General features: G+C 41.6%; 1 protein-coding gene across 3 annotated transcripts in view; it reads left to right on the forward strand.

Moving 5' to 3' along the window:
* Positions 1 to 22,386, forward strand: part of GRIN2A (glutamate ionotropic receptor NMDA type subunit 2A) — a 158,269-nt gene that overhangs the window by 85,628 nt on the left and 50,255 nt on the right. For all 3 annotated transcript variants that reach the window (XM_063171090.1, XM_063171091.1, XM_063171088.1), the window contains exons 5-8: positions 10,161 to 10,275; positions 18,761 to 18,966; positions 20,735 to 20,903; positions 21,018 to 21,171. In XM_063171090.1, coding sequence (XP_063027160.1) covers positions 10,161 to 10,275; positions 18,761 to 18,966; positions 20,735 to 20,903; positions 21,018 to 21,171 — 644 coding nt within the window. The remainder of the gene's footprint in view (positions 1 to 10,160; positions 10,276 to 18,760; positions 18,967 to 20,734; positions 20,904 to 21,017; positions 21,172 to 22,386) is intronic.

Consider the following 22,386-nt stretch of genomic DNA (forward strand, 5'->3'; position numbering starts at 1 on the left):
TTCTGAGGCCTCTCAGCTTCTCAGGGGAAAAGATCCTAATGAAGGATTTTTCAGAAAATATGTCTGTGACAATAGCTGTGCTCCTGGAGGTGATGTGTGCTGTGGAGAATAAACACTGCTCTGAATCTAGTGTGGAAGATGACAGAAATTGGTCTGAGAGGGTATGAAGCTGAGTGAACAAAATTGGACTGTTGTGTGCTTTAACTATGAGGTAAAATTGCCAAAAAGCTCTGGAGGCTGAGCCTGTATCACTTGCATCAGCAGGAACCTGGTCATATTTTAGGAGACAAGCAATATGCAGCATTAAAGCACTGTCCCTGGAAATTATGGAAGTATTAGATTAGTTAGGCAGCTTTTATCACATGAGAACTGAAATCTGACCCCTTTACTTGTAAGGGTATATTTTTGTCACCTCTGATAGAATAACTGTGAAACTTAACCGACATTAATCCAAGCTGATATAGATGTTTTCTCTAAACAGTTTGTCAGATTGGAGCTGCCAAAGTTTAAATCGGGATTCTTATTTTGTTATTATTATTATTTTCTTTTTAATTATCTCTTTTAGACTTGATACTTCTGATTACTTCTATCCAAAATGTTGCATGGTAATATATTTCTTTATCTGGTCTATGAGAGGAAGTAGGATCTCTTGCATATTTTTATCTCTTGCATAACTCTTGTCAATATGGAAGTTACTAGGAAGTATTTATGACCCTTGTTCTAACCAAATAGTGCAGATAAGTGCTTTCTACAAAAAAGCAGGCACCGGAAGGAAAATTGGTGCTGATTTCCAAAAGGAGGTTTTGGAACAGTTTTAATCTTGAGATGTATGTGCATATTTAGATTAGGGGTTGATTACCACACGATGTCCTGGAACAGTTTTCCATGAAAACAGCCTCTTTGCACACAGCATTCTTCAGAAGCTTCCTTAGAAGCCAAATGCAACTGAGTAAAATAATTTTACCATTTCCTTAGCAAGAACTTGCCTTTAATATGACACTTGCAGGCTTTTTTCTGCTTCCTTTCCTATTTTTGAACCTCTGCCTCAAAAACTACAAATTCCCTGGAGACATTGCAGAAACCCCACGATTCTTTTCCTGCTTTTCCTACTGTTTTAATTACAAAATAACAAGGTAATGCTCTAATCCAGTAACTTGTTTGGTACTTCCTGCTTCCTAAGCTGACCAAACCTGGGAGAGAATTCCAATACAGACTTTCAGTGTGTTCTGGAGTCACTTTTTGGGGCAAGATTTGCAGCTGTGGGTGGCTGTGGTGCCCAGCAGGGCTCTGGGGAAGCCCTGGCGTGTCCCTGGCGTGTCCCTGTGTGTCCCTGTGTGTCCCTGGCGTGTCCCTGGCGTGTCCCTGGGCTCAGGGCCGTGCAGGGGAGGCACTGCTGGGGGACTGTCCCCCCCATGTCACCCCCGTGCTGGTTCTTGGTGTGCGTGCTGGCAGTGCCAGGGAGCAGTGGGAGCCTCCTGTTCACCAAACCCTGTGCCTGAACAGCAGCACCTGACCTACAAACCAGGCAGGCACTATTAATAATTGAAACTCCAGTTTCTGTGAAAGTTTAGTTGTATTCTGTCATAAGTGTTGGGGTTTAAAATACTCTTGGAAGGGGCACAAAAACTTGACCCTGGTTTGAAAAAGGCTCCTACCCTGTTGTTTGGCTAATACACTAGTGCAGACTTGAATTAAGTATTCAGAACCCAGCATAAGTTGTATTTCTCTAAATAATCTTTATTTTCTCATTAAACCTGCATGAGTACAAGAACAGGGCTTGTGAGTGCTGGAGTAGTGAGATTAGACTTCACCAGGAGATTCTGCAGCATGCAGTGCATGATGCTCCCAGGAATTATTAATAGGAGAAGCTGTAGTGCACTGTGGTTAAAAAAGTCTCCTCCTGATGTGAAACACTGAGCTATGAAATAAAAATACCTTTTCTGTACTGGAGATTCTTTGAGCTTTTCCAACACCACAAGAACAAGAAGTAGGCTGTTTTTTAATTTAGAAATGTCAGAATTATACTAAAATAAATAAACTTTAAATAGTCATTCTTATGTAATAACTCCCCAAGACTATTCCTGTCACATATAATCTGCTAGCAAGTCAAGTACATACAAGCAGTTACCAGGACTAAGTAATCCTGGGGAGCTGACCAGTCTCTCTATGCCAAGGTGAATTACATAAATTCATTGGACTTTCTCATCCTCATCATTAATTTTACTTTTCTACTTTACATGAAAAATCAGTGGCCTAATTGGGGTTTTATTTTGAAATGGAATCTTCACAGTTTCAGGTCCCAGACAGTGCAGTTTCATATTGTAAACTACAAGACAAATGTATATGTTCTGTATTATTAAACTAACCTGAGGAAAGGATTTTGGAGGATGTTCCAGTGGAAAGGGCTAAAGGAACTGTAAGTAAATTATCGACCTGGGGTTTGCTGTGCTCTGTCCCCCTGTCTGTCAGGGAATCAGTGCTGGGTGCATCAAGAGGATGCTGCTGCAGGCTCAGGAACAGAGAACTCAGTGGAAGTCAGGGAAGGGGCTGTGTAAGGGGATGCCTGAGCAAAACAAAGCTCAAAAGAGAGACAAACCCCAGGAGTTTTAGGCTCCATCTATTGTAATGGCAGTCTAATTCAGCTTTAAACCCAGGATAATATTCTGAGGCTATGCTATAATAGCTAATTTGCTTGTAAATGGAAGTTAATAAAGCTTTATGTGTGACTTCCCACATCTAGATAGCCATTTTATCTCTGTTTGTGAAGAAATTCTATGCAAAGAAAGCTGTGAAGTAAAAGCTCCTCCTCCCTCTTTCTCAAATCATTTGAGTATTAAATTGGTTTGAAGATATATTTGTTTTGAAGCACACAATTTGTCTTTCCCCCATCACTGCAATTCTGAGATGCATTTATTGGCTTCTTAGACCCAGAAGAAAATAAGGTTTGCTTTAGTTTTTGGAATGATCTGATCAATGCTCATTTCTGGTACACATAGGAAAGCCAGTTTTTCCCTATGAATAAAGGATTTATAATAAAATACAGGGCTCATTTTCAATGCATTAAAAACACAGATATATATGTATATTTGTATCTGTATTGATTCAGATCATCTTTTTCTATCAGTGTAAGACCCAGGTCTCCCAAGGCAGAAAACCACTATTGTGTGAAATACTGGCACAGCAGGATAAATAGAATTAGCACCTCATTAATGCCAAGTCAGTTGAACAAACTCTTTTTCTCTCTAAAAAAGGGAAAACACAGAAGCAAACAAACAGCAAAACACAATAACCCTGCCAGTCATGGAAAATGCTGCAGCTTTGTGCATTGAAATGGGGCTGCTTTGTTTACCAGAGTACTCATGGTGTGTATGGAAATCCTGACCCCGGGAGAGACATTTCACTGCAGCATTTCCAACCCTGCTGGTCCTGAAAAGCAGAAAGATGTGTCTGCCCATAGCTGGTCAGGGTGTTTGCCACGTGGGGCTGACATTTGGTGAGATTCTGTTCTGCAATGCAGCCCAGCTGTAGGCAGGATTTAGAGACCCATCCTTCAGCAGTGAGGGTGTGGGTTCGCAGTGTATCCTACCCTTCCCAAGCACAATTTCCTTTATTTGTCATCCCTGAACCAGGAGCGGGAGCAACGGGCAGTCCACAGGGCCAGGGGCAAACACTCATTTGTCCTTGCTGTTGTGCTGCTGCTATCCCTCAGCACAGCACCTTCTTCAGAGGGAGAGGGTTTGCTGTCCCCCTTGTCCTGATAGTCAATCACCAAGTTCAATATTTTGATTCCAGCTTCCATCATGACAGATAGATTTGCCTCTTTTTGAGTGAAATCTGCGATTAAAGGGACACAATGGTTTGATGAATAATCCAGCAAATCTGTTTAATATTTTCCCACTTACAGATCAACAGCCAATTTATAGAGGGTTTGTTCATTTAAGTCAGAAGACTTGGGAACAATATGTATCATCTTCTTTCTTGGATGATTGAAGGTGTATAGATATTTAACTAATTATGTAGGTGTCCAAAGGAAAACTAAACTTCACAGGCAACAAAGGAGGGGTTCTGTAGGGGAAAACTGCCCCACAGACCCCAGCATGGTGCTGGTTTACTTACAAAGTGATTCAAGAAATTACTGAAAATCTGTATTAGAATTTTCTCCCAGGTTTGTTCAGCTTAGGAAACAGAAAGTACCAAACAGTTACTGGATTAGAACATTACCTTATTATTGTGATAATTAAAATAATTTAAAACAAGAGAACAAGCATGGCCTCTGGCAGTGGAGTGGAGCCTGCCCTCAGGGCTCAACATTAGCACAGCAGAGAATGTTCCTGGAGATGGAGCTGCTGCAGGCACCATCCCCTGGCAGGAAACCAGCGACACATCATGGGGAGGAGCTGGGGATGCTTCTGAGGTGGTGCAGCAGTATGTGATCAAATTAGGGCTGGTTATGAAATGTTGATGCTGATAATAGAATTAACTTGCTAAACATTCTGGTGTTCAGTTACACTCACCTGTGGCACACCCAGGGAGCTGGGATATGTCTGAATTTCTAACTGTGCTCCCTCCCTGTGCCTCCCTCTCTCAGAAGGGTTCCCCAGGAGTTGTGCTGTTTGTCTGCAGAGTGGGGCAGGGTGACTTTCCCAGAGCCAGTGCAGTGAGTGCTTTGAGGAGCAGCTGGCAGGAGGTCCCAAAGCTGGCGTGCTGTTCCTTTTGCACAGTCACTGAGCAGATCCTCCCAAAGCTTTACTCATCCTGCTGGCTCCAGGCCTAGGGAGACACAGCTCCAAAGCAAGGGACCCTTGTGCAGGAATGAGGGCTGGGAGGGGGAGGAGGAGGCTGCACAAGAGGAAGAAGTGACTCTGCATCACCGCAAAAGATTTGAATTTAGAAAAAAAAAATCTTACATAGCATAAGATATAGAATTGACTTTAAAAAATGCATCAGTACCTTGTTTAATAGAGTTCTATTGCAGATGTATTTCTGTATGTACTTCCACATTATATAATCTACATGAAGTACTTTTTTGATTTAATTTTACAGAGGAAATCTGTTTCTTAATGATAAATAATGTGTCTTGGGGGTTTCTACAGATAAGTATCATTCAAATGTCATGGATGAATCATAGCAAGGAAGTTCAGCAGTTCAGAGCCTCAACAAGATAGAGAAGAAAAGACAAAATTTGCATTCACTCCTGCTTTTTTAGGTATGAGGCTGAGTGAATGCCAAGCCCAGATCAGCTGGTTGTCTAGGTTATTAAAATGGTCGGGTTTACACTATTTGCAGGAAAGAGAAATATCTCCAGATAACATGTTGGTTTTGAGGCATTTCATCTGCTTTAAATCTCAGTTTGGAAATTCCTTGTTTGAGAAAGAAGAGGGAGAGTTTCTCTTATGCAAGATGTATTTCCCCAAGCCTCTCCTGCTTCTCTTCATTGCCTGCAGTTCTCAGAGATTTGAAATTTTGCCCCACGGTGAAGAAGACGCTAAATAAAAATGATAGTCCCTGATGATGGCACCTGGGGAGTTTATCAAGTGTGATTATCTCACCTGAGGGCAGGAAATGTAGCTCTGGACTCAAGGCAGAGAGGGGTCCCCTGGTCTTTGTGCTCCCTGCAGCTCTTAGTCCCTGTGCTTTGTTTTACAGGTTTAGGGATTAAGTTCTCTCCTCAGAAGGTGGCTTAGAGGTGACACATTTTCATCAATGCCTCTGCCTTCCCAATTCTGTTTTTCCCAGCTGCTGTTGTGTTTGGGAGCTGCATTTTAGGTGAATTTCACACTAATTATAGACAAGCCCCTTGCTGCAGAGCTGATTGTGTTCCTGAGCCTGACCAGTCCTGGGGGGTCTTTGGGACTCAGCTGGGTGGGCAGGAGAGGGTCCCTGCTGAGGATGCTCCTCCCTGGCGCCCAGAGAGGGCACCTGGAGGGTGCTGAGGCTCCATAGCTGGCCTCACACCCACCTCTGTGCCATGGGATTGCTCTGCTGTGCTTCCACTCTGTCCTTGGTGGCTTTCTCAGGTCACCCTGAGGAGTTTTTGAAACCAGGGCTGGGGTTCATCTTTGTTTGAAACAAAGTGACCTTAATAATTTACATAAAATTATGGTTTTTTTTCCTTAAAATAATGCCCAACACAGAATCCACTAAGCCTTCTTGGTTTTGCTCTCAAATCCTTTGATCTGTTAGGAGAACACTTGTGTTTCTTGAATAGATATATATATATGGTAAAGCTCGAAAGAAATGCCATAGCCTGCAAACGTGTTTGCCTTTTCTTTGAGAAAACCTCCAAGATTCTGCTCCAGGATTTCAGCTGTTCCCATTCAGTATAGGAAATCCTTAACAAACACTCATGGATGAGGAAGTCCATGTCTCCTGTGAGGAGTCTGGCCAGAAAGGTGCCTCTGTGTCAGCACTATTGGATCCAAGCAAATGGTGCTCAGAAAACTGAGCCCTGATCCCTTTGGCAGTCTTCACCCATTTGTTAATTGAATTGGAGTCAATGAAGTTGTGATACTGTAGTTACAGGGTAAGAAACCCCAGCTTTTTCAGTATGTTCTGGCTTTCAGGGTAAAGCTAGAATTTTGACAAGGATAAATATTGCAGTTTTGGCATTAATCTGAAGCTCTGTGTGAACTACTTGATCTTTCTGAGGCTTAGAAAAATGAAGTTGGAAACCTTTAGAGAAGTTTGTAACCTGGGTGCTTCTAAGGCTTGCTGTGAATACAACAGCAAAAGTGCTCTGCTGTGGTGTTCCAACACTTCTCAGTTTTTTGGGGAAGGTGACAAGCAAAAGCGAATTGTATAAATGTTTAAAAGTGTTTTTAAATACATAGTTAAGGTTTGGTTCTTTGCATGATAAAAGACCTGTTTTAGATTTGATGTGAGACCAGCTTAACTTCTGTCAGAAAAATGGTGCCATTTTGTATCATCTGGGGAATCTTACAAATTTCAGTTTGCAAAAGTTAATTAAGCCTTCAGTGTCATAATGCCATCACAAGGCCTTGTGCTGTCGTGCCTTTGCAAAGGCTGTAGCTTTAATGAGGAATGAAAACAGATTAACTACAAATCCAAGGTATGTCACTAATTGCCCCATCAAAGTAAGGAGTTCAAATAACTAAACACCTCATTTAGTTGAGAACAGGAATTTGCATTTCCAAAGCTACTTCAGAAATATATTTTATCCAATTCACAAGCCAAAGACCTCTTGCACAGAATTAACCTTGGATGAACTTAAAACTCTAGAAGAGTAACATAATATAAATTCTTCACAGCATTATTGCTAACAGGAGCAGACAAGCACTGGGCATTTTTTGTAGGAAAAGCAGTTTGGGATCGTGGCCAGTAAAAGCAGAGCAGGACTTCTGTCCTTTGCAGAGGAAAAATGACAATTCAAAAGCGAGTGTAGGTTGTAGGCATTGATTTCTGGAGAACACTGATGAATTTTGTACAGAAGAATGTGCTTGGGGAAACAAGAATCTCTTTGAAGTTCTTTCTTATTGCTGCAGTGTGAGAATCTGGGGTAGCTCAGAGTGCGTCACTCGCACCTTTGTATCAGGATCAGAGAATACAATTGTAAGAGACTTTTCAGATTAGGGAATTAAAAAAAAAACCCCTCAAACCTTGCAAAATGTGTTTCCTTACTTAATAGCTGGTAAATTCACATGATTTAAAATATACACTGAGCTCAATTTTTCACTTTAGAGTTGTGGTTCATATTAGTCTTTTTGGAACACTCGCGCTTCAGCGCTGCATCTTGTGGTGGCCCTTGCCTGGCTTCCAGGCTAGGACATTTGAACATTAAGCCCAAAATATGATGAGTAGTGTTTGAAATAATTTGAACATTAAGCCCAAAATATGATGAGTGGTGTTTGAAATAATTTGAACATTAAGCCCAAAATATGATGAGTGGTGTTTGAAATCAGGTGATCCTACTGAGGAAGGGTTCAACCTCCAGTCCAGTCACCATATTCTGTGTGGTTAAAAGCCCAGGTGAGCACAAGAGCCTGCTGGAGTCCAGGGTGTATGTCTGGGGTCCCTTGGCAGGGGACACACAGCTTGGCCTTCAGCTCCAGTGGAATGAGGGGGTTTAACCTTGGCCTTGTCAGGTGATTTATTCATTGTGAGGGGTTGTTGCATTTACATTGCTGTACAATTATATTTCCTGAGCCTCGTACCTTCTCTCGATGGTTTTCCCACGGCAGATCTTCACAGCAGTGGTGTTGTTGCTTCTCGGTCAGGGCTCCTCTCCCCGGCTCTCCCTGACCACCCCGCCCCTTTTATCTCAGCTCTTTCCATGGGCTACAGCTGCTGCCCAATCAAGGACATCACAGCTGCAGCCCATTTACAATAACTAGAACCAGGGCGGGGTCACTAATACAATAGAGAGATCTTCAACTGACATACATATACTTACAATACATAAGTTAACTCAGGCCCCCAGATACACATTCACTCAGCCCCCTACAAGGGGTGATAGCTCATGGGTGTGAACTGGGACAGGGTGCAGAGGTGCAAATGCAAGTATTGCCTGTTTTCACAGCACATCCTTGGTTTCCTCTTGTGCTCACTGCCAGGGCATTTCGCTCCCTGAGTCACAGTGAATGTTGTGCTGGTTCCCTACATGTGAGCACAAGTAAATCCTGTTTGCTGCCTCTCAAGGTGGCAGACAAGCTTTTTGTTCCCAAGCAAGATCTTTCACTGCTGGATGAAAAATGGAATATATAGGAAATTAGTTCAACTGGACAGCAAAGTTCTGTCAAGGGGAAAATTTTGACACTGGAAGTCTGTAATGAAATGTGAGTCATTACAATGGGTGAATTTACAAATTGCTGTCAAACTGGTGCTGAATGATGTTAATATGGCTGTCCAGGTGCACATTTATTTATTAACTGTTATGATACAATGCCATTATTTCTTCTGGGTCTATATATGTTTATTTAGTGTGCTTCTGCCACTGGGATTTTCAGGCAGCTATGTCAATACAAAGGCTTCTCCTTTGAATTTGGAGCTGAGGAGTTTTTTCAGTGTCACATTCCCCAAGAGATTATGCTGCCACTACTGCTGAAAAAGCCAGCCATAACAACCAACCAACTAACCCCAAAATCCCCTCCAAACCAATGCAAACATATAAAACAGTATTGGTGTCTTGTGGGTAAATCACTACAGGTAATGTATGAATAACAGTGAATTTCTGCCCTTCAGAACACATCTCTTTATAGGATGAACATCTGCACTTCTGTCTGCATCAGTCTTGGGCTTAATTTCTTTCAATTAAATACACTGACAATTCAGAGCAATTCAATGTGAATAACTTCAGACCACAGACAATGCTGGGGGATGCATTGTCTTCTTCCCAAGACTTTGAATTGCAGTTCTACCTCTTACTGTGGGGATAGCCCTATCAGCTTTACACTAACAGTGTGGAGTTTTGATTTTTTTCAACGAAATTTAAAAAATTTTCATTATTTTGTATTTTATTTTGTGTCCTTCTATTTGCCCCTATTCAAAATACTAATTAATTCATATGTCTTTTGAAAACTGTTGAAAATTAAGCTAAACACAAAAGAATAAAAACATAAATCCTTTTTCTTTTGAAATTACTGAACTGAATATTTACCAACACCTTCAAAGCTTTCATGTGTGGTTTTGGCATTAGTGGAGTTTATCCTTGTGGCACAACCACTGTGTGTAGCTCCAGTTTTGGGAGGAGCTGACAGGACTCTGGAGGTCTGAACAGGGGAACACAGATTGGATGATTTGAGTATTTGCTCTGAGTATTACTCAGTGACACAGTAGTACAACGCTACCCACAGAGGTGATGTGGGTTTGTTTAAAATGCTCCTGAAAAACTGGTGAGGTTGTCCAAAGTGCCAGAAAGATTATTCAGGGAGGGGAGAGATTAATCATATGTAACACGGAAGCTGTTAAAAATGATGTCTGCATTATAATTCACACATCAACAATATTTTGCTTTGTCTTGAGCTGTGAACTGCCTTGAAATGCCCCGAGTCCCCACGCTGCAAGCACAGGATTCCCACAGCGCTGGCAGGGCTTGGTGCATGGATCTCCTCATCCGTGCTGCTGGTGACTGCGCTTGCTGCTCGTTAACTGCTGGACAGACAGCCCATTAATTTTCCAATGAACTTTTCCTCCTTGCCTTGCAGGTTTATGATGAATGTGACGTGGGAAGGCAGAGATCTGTCCTTCACAGCAGACGGGTACCAGGCGCACCCCAGGCTGGTGGTGATCGTGCTGAACAACGAGCGCGAGTGGGAGAAGGTGAGCGCGGCTGTGGGACTGGGGATGGGTTCCTGTCACAGCTCAGGGGTCCTGCTCCTGCAGGTGGGCCACAGCACTCCGAAGGGACCATTTTGCACCATCCTGAGTATATCTGATGAGCTTTAACAGATCAGTGAAGAAAAGCCATGTGGAGTTCAGATTTCTGTGAAACACACTTTGCATTTCCAGTTCTTCTTAAAATTTAGTAATGTAAAATGGATAACTGAAAAACGTCCAAAAGCTTGGTCCTCAGCTACTTGAATTTGGATGGATTTTTATATCTTGACTATTCCATTTCTTTCATTTGCTTGATTTTGTGTTTTTTAAGACAGATAGTTTTTACAGTAAAAGTGCACTTAAAAAACCCAACTGTGAAGTTCCTGTTGAATTGGGGAATAATCCTATCCCTGTTTACCTAAAAAATTCAGAATCCTGACTAGTCCGGGTAGACAAGTGATCTCCATATAGACTTCTATATAGACTAGACGGAAAAATGTTGAGGCATCAATGTTAATCATATATGCAAGTAGTAAATGAAAAAGTTTATCACAAGCATCATCTCTTTTAAACTCCAGTCTCAGCCTGTGATTTTTTTGGCTCTGAGTTTTGCAGGCTGTGGCCCTATGTTTAAAAACTTGTTTTAGGAAACTGTTTTTAATATAAGACTGTAGGAAAACATACATCTAATCATCCACCAGTTTTATTTTAAATTCATGAAACATGATTCTGCATTATCTAAATTGCTGCTGAAATTTATGAATTCTTTTTCTTATAGTTTTAAAACCTCATTGAATCAGCTTAAAACTCCAGTTTATAAGACTACAAGACTTTTCATGATGATGAATAATAATGACAAAATCAGAATTACTGAAGGACATCTCAATAAATATGCTAGTCATGCAGAAACACAGAGAGTAGTCCTAGATTATGTTGTGTATTTCTTTATGTTCATTTGATGCAAATTTAATTCTCTGGATAAATTTAATCCTCTCCAAATGTGTCAATCTGAATCTTTGGAGGAATCATTTGCTCACTAACTGTTATGAAAATTTCTTACCCTATTTTAAAATTCTTCAACAGTCTGCATATCATATATAATGTTCTGGAAAAATATTACACTGCTTGGGGAATATTATTAGCATGAGGTGCCAAAGGAAGAAAATGCTCAAAGAGGCAGCCAACAATGCTTATGTTAAAATAATTTCATACATTTTGTACCTTGAAACTTCTCTAAAGACACCATTCAAAGGACAAGGAGAGATGGGTTTGGTTTTTTTTTGGAAAATAATCTAACAGCAGCAAGGAAATACTGGATATATGAATGAACATTATTCCAAGAAATAACTGGAGCTGTTTTTAACCTTCCAGTGAGTCCCTGTCAGAGGATGAGGTTTGGGCTGGTTGTGCAGTGCCTGCCATGGTTGCAGGGCAGCAGTGCCCACTCCCCTGCAGTGCTGGGCTCCCTGGAGGCTCATCCTGGCCTTGTCTCTGCAGTTTTCCAGCTGGTGAATCCCTTCCTGCTGTCTGTCAGGTTTGAGGGGTTTCTAGGAGGAGGAACAGCAAGGGATGTGTGTGCTGGTGTGTGCCCTGCTTTGGAGCCCTGCTGGTGCCCAGTGAGGGCAGGGCAGCTCTGGCGCTGCTCCAGAAGGGCTGTGGAAAGGGGCCAGCTTTAATTAGGAATTCTGTCAGAGGGCAGACGTGAGAGGCGGCCAAGAACGCTCTGTCACCACCACGCTGATTCTCCTGACCACGGGCTGATCCTGCCTCTGTGGATGAGGACAAATAAAGTGACTGATCAATTGTCCTGGCACGCTGGATGTGGCTCTGGGCTGTCTGGGCACACCCCACATCTTTTCAGCAGTGTCGCCATGCACTTCAGCTCCATTGACGGAGGCCCTTCTCTTCCACATGGTTTATTTGAGCAGTTCTCTCCAAGTTGCAGGTTTTACCCTATATCTCTTAAGCAACTTCTTTCCTCTTGTTCCTTTCTCCTTGAGCTGTTTTGCTCAATTTCAAAACTGTCAAAGTTACTCATCTGAGATCTAACATTTGCTGCTCTGAGTTTCCAGACAGGCACTTGCTTCTCCTTTCTCTTACAGTGTAGCAGGGATATCACAGAATGGTTTTATTGAAGTCTTATTAAATATCCTCAATCCTATATGGAAAAATCAAGTCTTAGTATCTAATTAAATAATTTACTCATGTGAAAAAATGACAGTGACACAGCCTGTAAATCCTCATAATGTAACTCATGTGCATACTGCAAGTAGCTAATTTATTATTCATGTAGAAAGAGTAATTGTGTTTTATGTGAAGAATTTTTTACCTGGTATTCTCCTAAAATTTCAAGATTTATTTTTAAAACCAATTTTTCTTTGTTTTTAAACTGCTTTTATTCAAATACAATTTTTCTTTGGTTTCAGAATTGATATACTTCACTTAAATCTGAAGGTTATAGAAAAGCTGGAGAACATTTATCTCACCCCTCAGAAAATAAGTTATTTTTTCTTTACTCAGTATTGAAACTTTGAGGTGGTAACTTCACATGTAAGTGGGGTTGGCTGAGGGGTTTGTCCCATATCAGATGCTGAAGAAAGCTGTTTGAATGATAATAGTTTGAAGACTGAAAAATCACTTTTTGGGCATGTTTCACAGGCATCCAGCGAGATATTTTGACAGATCCTAAAGCAGCTCTCAAACTTCTGACACCGACATTCAAATTCTTGACAGGCAAAGGGGATGCTATTCTCAGGCAAGAGATTTTTAAGAAGACAAGCTTAATGTGCTCGTTAAAGTGAAACTTGATAAAATTTACCAGAGTTAGCAGTGTTGCACAAATATCAGCAAAGCACTGCTGGATCACTGTGCTGGTGCTCAACAACCCTCAGAGGTTCAGCTGCAGCTCCCTTGTTTGTGTTACCTTAGGGAGGTGGGACCTGCATGTCTCACCTGGCCCATCAACTTCACTGAACTTCACAGTCTGCTAGGCTTTTTTTCTTTTTATTTTAGCTTATTTTTACTATGGAAAGAAACCAAATCAATCCAATATTAAAGTAATATGCTAGAATATGATTAGCAGTGGCAAAAGTAGGCAGTTTAATTAGCGGTGTGTATCACATATGTTAAGTGAGGTGGGGAAGACTGCATTTAAAGATGGGTGTGTTCCATGTGTGAAGATGAGTTCCAGGGTAAAAACAATTTTTACTGATGCTCCATGATACAGATAAATTTATCATGGTGGTCTGTATTCTGGGTGAATTTGTGTACTACATGGCACAATTGCTAATGAAACCCTACTGCAAGAACTGTTCCTTTAAATCCAGGTTTATTCTAAACAGAGCCAGTCATCTTTAACTTTCCACTAATGCAGGATTTAATGCAGAACTGGATTTTTCTCTGGTTAAGTAGCATATGCCAGGTTTACAGGCTCTGTGTGGGGTTGTACACATTTGTATCTAAGTAGGAAGGAGTGGGCAGAGGGTGCATGGTTCCTGCCTGGAATAAATGAAGCAAGGTCTTCATGGAGAGCTCCATCTGGCTACCAACATCCACTGTCATGTAGCCCAGAACAGACAGCTCCTGGGGCTGACTTCACTGGGCAGGAGCTGAGAAAGCCAACCCAGTCTCAGGCAAATTTCTGACAGAGCTTTTTGACAGGGTACTGTGGGGGTAAAAAAATCAGTGAGGTGCTCCATGGTAATTTTTTGTGAAACCTCGATTGATTTGAGCAAGGGTCATGACAGATGAGAGATCCTTGTGTCTCCTGATGGATATTCCCTAACACTGGTGAGAAATGCAGATATTTTAACTAGAACAGATGAAATTGCCTGAGCTAATAATCTGTTTGCTGGGGTATCTTTTGTCAGTAGCTCTGTGATGTAATGTGATATATTCTTTTTGCCCATAGCTGAAGCAGCAGCGTGCTCTCTAACATCTGTTGGGTTGTCATTCCCTGTATTCCATCCTTGTTGTTTTGTGTATTTAGCCTTGCTGTAAATATGCCTGTCCTGACACTTACTGTCAGCTGAAAATTGCATGTTGTTTCTGTATCAGTGAGCTTCTGCCTAGCCTAAAGGCCTTTCCTTTGACCTTTACTCTGCTGAATTGTTTGAATTGCACCAACTATTATGCAGCATTTCTTAAATCATGTATTCCCAAGGAGGATCCCACCTCTTTGCTGCTGTAAAGGACTCATAACTCCCACGGAAAGCAAAGGTGTTGTGCTTTGCCCCTGTTCTTTACACCTATATATTAGAGAACAGGAAGACTCTGAAGGCAGCTCTCCCTCTCTGAAGGTAAAGGTGTGTCTGTCTGGGCATTTCTGGAGAGCTGTAAGGTCTTCACTGAGTGCAGAGGTGACAAAAAATCTTCCCCTACTGGGAGATGGAAGAATGAGCTGTCAATTTGTTTATCTCTCTTTCTTTCTAATGACATAATCAACTCTTAAAATGGCTTCTCTGGTATGAGCCTGAGCTCTGGCACTGCACAGAGTTATCTGGGACATTGCCCAGAACCAAAACTGTACCAGCCCCGGAGGATTTGGTGAGTGCTGATTAATAATTCTGTATGGAAAAATGAGGCTGCAGGACGTGGCAGCTTTTCTTTCTCCTCTTGTTTGTTTATAATCTCCCTGGATGCTGTGTTTTCCTTGGAGCCCTGCTGGGCACAGGACTGGTGCCTTCCTGATGGTGTCAGCAGCAGCCATGAGGGAGGAGCAGGACATTTGCATTCCCCATATGAGAATTTTGCAGGAAATTTTGGAAACTTCAAAGTCTTTAAGTGGACGTCTTCAAACCATTCAGGACTCAAAACCACTTCTTATTAATAAGACATGGAATTGCTCACATCATATTTTGTCATTTAAATTTAGAGTGCCATTGTGAAATGTGGACCTTCAGAAACATAAAAGTGGCACAAAGGTTTGCAGCAGGTGGTGTACAGCAGATGCTGTGTCTGGAGGAAAGGTTTTGTTCTTGTGCTTTGTTCTGCAGCTGTTATTGCTAACCTGACAAAATCTATTTTAGCTTTTTAGTTATTGATTTAAAGCTTGCCATAGTAGCTCTTTCTTTTAAGTGGAAAAGTGTAATGAAAAAATAGTAGTAAATAGTTTTTCAGTAAAGCAAGATAGGCTAGATTTTTTTATTTGCTCAGCACTATTTTCTTAACTGAGACAGCTCAAAAAGTATTGTTGTGCAATGTATGTGTGTTAAATGTAAAAGGAACATCCCTGAAAATCTTTCTCTTTTGAAAGATTTGGCTGGCTAGTCCTGGGAGTGCATTTAGTATCATTGTTGTCATGTAACATTTTTTCCAACAAAGGGATGATGGGTGTGTGCTGTGTACAGCTCCCATCTGCTGGGAGGAGGGTGACAGGACCGAGGTATTGGTTTGTTTTTGGTGAGATATGCTGGTGGGACAGAATCTCTTTCTGTGCCAGCACTGGCACACAGGGAAGCTCTGCTCAGGATCTGGCCTTGCTCTTTTTCTCTGGTTCAATGGCCTCTGTGAGGTGTGTGAGCAGGGCTGTGCTAATCATCCTCGCATTGTTCAGAGACTTCTTTGGGATGCAGCAGGAGGGGGACTCTGAGGTGCAGCGATGTGGAACTGTGCAGGTCTCTGTCTGCCACACAGAAACACACCAAATTGTTCATTCTCACTCTCCTTGGCTGCAGTCTTCCAAAGATAACAAGGCTTGGATGGGGTGGTAAAAGCACCTGTGCACCTGTGCCAGAGTCAGATGTGGGGAGCTTTAGGCAACAGTGGATGAGAAGAGATGAGCACCCTGTGGCTGGTGCCTCAGTCTGACTTCAAACCAGCTCTTCTGTCCTCTCAGCTATTTTCCTCTTTCCTTTTTGCATCCTGTGGAGATTAAACCAAAGGGAATATTCCAGACTGCGTGTGAAGTCAGAGAAAATAGGAAAGAATGTGCAAGTTCAAAAGAAATACAATGGTTGTATGTACCATTGCATGACTTTACTTGAAGATGAGTTTTGCACCTACCATAGTGAATCAACAGTTTGATCTGTTGATAAAACCATATTTTTAATGTAATTTCCATTCTTTTGGCTGTAAATGAGGATTTCTATGGTTTGGGACACAATTTGTCCCAGAAATGTTTCTATTTCTTTTGTCAAGTGAAGGTCACCTTCTGTATTTCTCTGGGATCAAACTCATATTTATTATCAATATAACTAGGAATGAAGGAAATTTTTTATAAGTCTCTGGATATTTTGTGTCATTTGTACATAGTACAGTAAATGGATATGTTGACAGTTCTGTAATGGAGCATGTCTGCATTTTTAGTGTGTTACCCACAGCTTGAATTTTCTTTTTAAAAATTTGGTTTACAAATACATACTACTGTGTTTACTACCTCAACACAGCAGTTTCATAGATGCAACTCTCAAAATAAATAAGTGTTTCTCCAGATCCAGGCATTTAAATGCGTCTGGTTATATCCTCCTCAGAACAGTAAAATGGAGTTGCTCCCATTGAAGTAGAAAGAATATCAGAAATGATGATATCAGAGTATAGAACAGTAAAATGGAGTTGCTCCCACTGAAGTAGAAAGAATATCAGAAATGATGATATCAGAATATCATCAGCTTTAGTGTTCCTCTGTTAATAACACCAGAGCAATCGCCGTGTTCTTGATAGGACTTGGTGACCTCACTGGGGTGGTTCCAGGTGCTCCCTGTGACAGGGATGCAGATGCCAGGGGTGGCTGGCAGGGGGATGTGCCCCAGGATCAGGATCTGCCTCCTCCCAGCATCCTGCCCCAGGTGGTTTTGGATCTGCTGCCCTCCTGACCACACAAATGCCATCACGTTTCCTTGCTGATGTGTGGAATAGGCAGACAGGCACGTTTTCCACTTCTGAAATCCCTGGCATCCCTTGGCACGTTTGCTGTTTGTCTGAGGGCCTGGGCTGGCTGGAATCCTCCCATTCCAGATGGTCACCTCCACGTAGTGCTCAGGGCTGTGACGACACCATGTGAGCTCACGAAAGCCAGCACACGCTGCTGGCACTGCCACTGCTCACCACACCTCCACAATTAAACTGGTTTCTTTATGGAAACAATAGATTGTTCCCCTGGGGCTGAACTGGCTTTTCTCCTAAAGGCTTTGGTTAAATTTCATACTAGAAATATATATACACAGTAATCATATACAGAACTCCCATTGATTTAAGTGAGAATTGCTACTTCCCTTGAGATACTTTGAATTTCCTAATTTAAGTGAGTAGAGATTTGACATTTCTGCCTCCTACATGAAAGTTCAGTAAAACGACTTATAAACAGGATGGAAAGAAAACTGCAAAGGTCATGTGCTTATAGGCTTCCCAAAATAGGAATGGATATAAATCATCTTCTTTGGGAATTTTTGTGATTAATTTTCAAGATTTTAGAAGACAGAACATAGGTAAAAATTTTAATTTTTTAAAATTGCCTGAGTCTCTGATTGTACTGTTAATTCCCACCATTTTCCTTGCAAAATAAATATTTGAACAGTCTTATGATTATGTTGTCATTTGTTTAGCTTAAGCAGCTCAAGAATTATTAAAATGCATTAGGTTTATAAATTATGTGGATTGCTAGCTCATTTATATTATCTGTCATCAGATAAAACATGTAATTAGATTTCTGGATAGAAAGTAGTTAAACAATCTGAGGAGGAAAACACTAGACTCAAAAATATTTTAATCATAAACCTCCTTCTGGTGATCTGGAAATGGAAAGAAATGTGGGTTAATTTAGAAGGGATATTTTTAATAGTAAATAAGCTGGAAATTTTCATGTGCAGTGGGGTTTGCTTTCTTAAAAGCACCCAACAGTTGGAAGGATAAAATAGTTCCTTCTAATGGAAAATAGTTATTTCTAATGGAAATTCTTACTAAAAATGTGGTTTTGTCTGGCTCTAGTGGAAGCCTGGGTAAAGGCTTTTACAATGGCTTTTCAATGTATAAGAAGACAAGAGTCTTCTCTTTGGGAAGATACTGAAATGACATTGTGATATTTTGGTTATTGGTCAGATGCGTAGGTGTGAGTGTGCATTAGGGTTTTTGTTTGGGGTTTGTTTGTTTGGTTGATTTTTTTAAAAATATTTTTTTATTACTTCAAATGGGTCCTGGTTGCAAATAGAGTATCTGGTTGCTGTTCTGGCTTAAATAGAAGAGCTGGATGTCAAATTTCAGTGCATGTAGCACCAGGGGATAGATGGTGTTAACTGATAACACCCAGTTGTTATAAAACAGTTACCTATTAGAATAATGTACCTTATTTGTCTTTGCCACTGTGCATTTTCTCATTTCATGCAATTATAATAAATTTTAATAAATTTTAAAGTAATTTTAACAGCAAAACCCCAATCGAACTGTCCTGGCCATGTAATTCCCTGTACCCGTGTCCCAGCCCATTTAATATTGGCTCCCCTTTGTCCAGCACCATCAAGCAGCTCTGAGCAGCCTGTGGCTCTTGGCCTTGCAGGTGGGCAAGTGGGAGAACAACTCGCTGAGCCTCAAGTACTCGGTGTGGCCGAGGTTCAGCTCCTTCGCCGACAGCGACCCCGACGACAACCACCTGAGCATTGTCACCCTGGAGGAGGCTCCCTTTGTCATCGTGGAGGATGTGGATCCCCTCATGGAGAGCTGCCAAAAAAACACCGTGCCCTGCCGGAAATTTGTCAAACTTAAGTGAGTAAATACACAATGCTCCCTTTTCTTTTCCTGACTGCAAAATAAAATTCCCTTCCCTTCCCTTCCCTTCCCTTCCCTTCCCTTCCCTTCCCTTCCCTTCCCTTCCCTTCCCTTCCCTTCCCTTCCCTTCCCTTCCCTTCCCTTCCCTTCCCTTCCCTTCCCTTCCCTTCCCTTCCCTTCCCTTCCCTTCCCTTCCCTTCCCTTCCCTTCCCTTCCCTTCCCTTCCCTTCCCTTCCCTTCCCTTCCCTTCCCTTCCCTTCCCTTCCCTTCCCTTCCCTTCCCTTCCCTTCCCTTCCCTTCCCTTCCCTTCCCTTCCCTTCCCTTCCCTTCCCTTCCCTTCCCTTCCCTTCCCTTCCCTTCCCTTCCCTTCCCTTCCCTTCCCTTCCCTTCCCTTCCCTTCCCTTCCCTTCCCTTCCCTTCCCTTCCCTTCCCTCCCCTCCCCTCCCCTCCCCTCCCCTCCCCTTCCCTTCCCTTCCCTCCCCTTCCCTCCCCTTCCCTTCCCTTCCCTCCCCTTCCCTTCCCTCTTTGCACATCCTTCTTTTTAAAAAGTTGAGAGTTTCTGGTTATACACATGTAAGTCACATTGAGTTATTAACAAGGTAGTAAGTTTATAGTAAATTCAAAGGCAATGAGAATCAGCCCATTTCAGTCACATGGAAGAAGATTGTGTTCCAAAATGGGACTGTTTTAATGAGCCCTCGTTGAGTTGTTTCCAGCTATGTTGAGATACGCCTGCTTTCATTAGTCTGTAACAATTTGAAAATGTCTCCTAATGAAAATGTTAAGTTTATGCTGAAATTTGGTATAGAATGAACTACTCCAGCATAAAATACCACTGTGACTTACTGTCAAGAGAAAAGTCCCCTTCTGTCAATGCTCCATAACTTCAGAGCAGTCATTAGAAGTCAGTGGAAGAGTTTCCACTGTACATTTATTTGTCAGTGGTGTTTCACCTGCTCTATGCCTTGATCTGTGTATTTCTGAACTGAATGTAACAGGATTTTTACTGATCAGGTGTGAGGGAATATGATGCATGTTTCTGAAGATTTCCAGAGGCTGCTAAATGGTTGTGCACATGCTTCCTGAAGTCCAGAGAAATTTATTTTTTAGTTAAGTTCTAAACTACTTTTATTTTAATTTTAATTTTTTCTGAAAGGCTGTAAGATACTGCCTTGCCTTCTGAAGATGCATATACTAAAAGGTTCTAGAAGTCCCAAAATGAACATTTCAGAAAAAAAAAAGTGAAGAGAAAACTTTCATCCTTGCACTTAAAGGTGGCCTGAAGTTCACCTTCTCCTGGTGCAGGGAAAGGTGCACTTTGAGAAGATGCATCCATTTCCAGCACGGTGAACTGCTGGGCCTTTTTATAGTTTACATGTTCTTTAATGACTAAATGACATGTAGTCTGATGTCTTGAGAGTAAAAGTAATGAAAGTTTAATCTAATCCTAAGAGAGAGATTAGTAAGAGCAGGCTGTATGTCCTGATGGAGCAGTGCAGAGCGTGAGGCTGGATCCTGGAGTAGAGGGATGTCATGTGAGGTAATGTTGTTTCTGTCTCACCAAGCAACTCTGTCATGATTAGCAGGAGCTGCAAACACCATATAGCTATAAAAGCATCCTGTGGGTTATTTTTGCCTTGATTCAGAAAAACATGGTCATTCACAAGAGTGGCAAAATGTTGTTTCACAGTGTGCTGTATCTTGCTGTTGTGCTGCCTCTGTTTTTCCCAGCAGGAATATTTATGTGTGTCTTCTCTGTTGACAGCAACAAAACTAATGAGGGAACGAACGTAAAGAAGTGCTGCAAAGGATTCTGCATCGATATCTTGAAGAAGTTGTCTAAAACTGTCAAGTTCACATATGACCTGTACTTGGTGACGAATGGGAAGCATGGCAAAAAAGTCAATAACGTGTGGAACGGGATGATTGGTGAAGTGAGTTCTCTTTTGGGTAAAAGAGTTCCTAAGGACTCAGTGATGTCTGGTTGGGCTCTTTGGAGGAGGGAGGAGCTCTGTGCTGACCCTGGTGTGTGCTGTCCCCGTGATCAGGTGGTGTACCACCGGGCAGTGATGGCCGTGGGCTCGCTCACCATCAACGAGGAGCGCTCGGAAGTCGTTGACTTTTCGGTGCCGTTTGTGGAGACGGGGATCAGTGTCATGGTGTCACGGAGCAACGGCACAGTGTCACCGTCTGCTTTCCTAGGTATGGTCCCCAGCCCGTCCAGATAACCTGACTGCATTTCTGTGGAGTTGGGTAGATTTAATTGTGTGTTAAGATATGTAGTGCATTAACACAGTTCTGCTGAGTTTTGAATTTTACATTAAGAAGTTTGTGCTGTGTTGATGTGCTGATTAACATGATCATTAACACATGGACGCAGTGCTCTTGGTTTGGATGCTGAAAGTGAAAACCAAAGACAGTGATTTCAGTATGAAAAAGAATCCCCTAAAACCTTCAGTTAGGAAAATTACATCCTCAACCTTGCTTCCTTACAAACTAACTTATGCCTTTGCTTAATATCTTTTTAATATTCACAAAATAATTGAAAAAACCATTGTAGAGTTGAAGAACAATTTCCTTATCTTTAGATATCATTTAAAGCTAGTTTCGTAACAGATACCTCTGGCTTCTGAGCACCACACTACTGCACTGGAGAGCTGAGTGTTCTCTCCATTGATGCATCTGAACAGTGGAGATACAGCAAAGAAATGAAAGGCTGGGCAGACAGGAGGTGGGATAAGGAAACAAAGTCTCTGGGCTTCTTTTCTTGCATGCTTCTTTCAGTTGTGCATTTTTCCTTTCATTGTCTCCCTCTCCTCTTTTAGTGTTTATAGTTTCTTTTAATGTTTGGCCTGAATTTACCTGAAGCTGAAAAGAGAATCAGCCATGAGGTGGTTCAAAAGTACCCAGAATGCTGTTAGGTTCTTCATGATGTATTTGGGCCTACTATTTTTAAAGATATCTTGTACTGGAAGAGTGGCACTAAAACCATTAAGTGGAAAAAGAAATGATGAGTATATTCCAGATATCTTAGGGCACAGTTTAGAATCTTCAAGTCCATTGGGTCTGCAGTGAGACCAGTCCTAAATTGCTAAGTGGAAGTTCTTCACTCCCCCTGAAGTTGCTCACAGACACAGAAGAGCAGATTAGTGGTTTAATATCAGATACAAGCAGGCAAATAATTGAATTTTCTTATACAAGAATCATCATTTACCTACAGAACTTATTTCTCATATCTGTTCCATAAAAGAACATTACAGAGATGATGCAAGTAAATATGACACAGTGAGTAATCAAATAATTTCCCAAATGTGGTGATACCTAAGTAGATTTTGCTGATGTTTGATATGAATGAAAGACTTTAAGTGAAATTGCAAGAAACTGTACTTGTAATAAAAATACTCAAAGAGTATCTTT

This window comes from Melospiza melodia, chromosome 18, assembly GCF_035770615.1.
Source record: "Melospiza melodia melodia isolate bMelMel2 chromosome 18, bMelMel2.pri, whole genome shotgun sequence".
NCBI lineage: Eukaryota > Metazoa > Chordata > Aves > Passeriformes > Passerellidae > Melospiza > Melospiza melodia.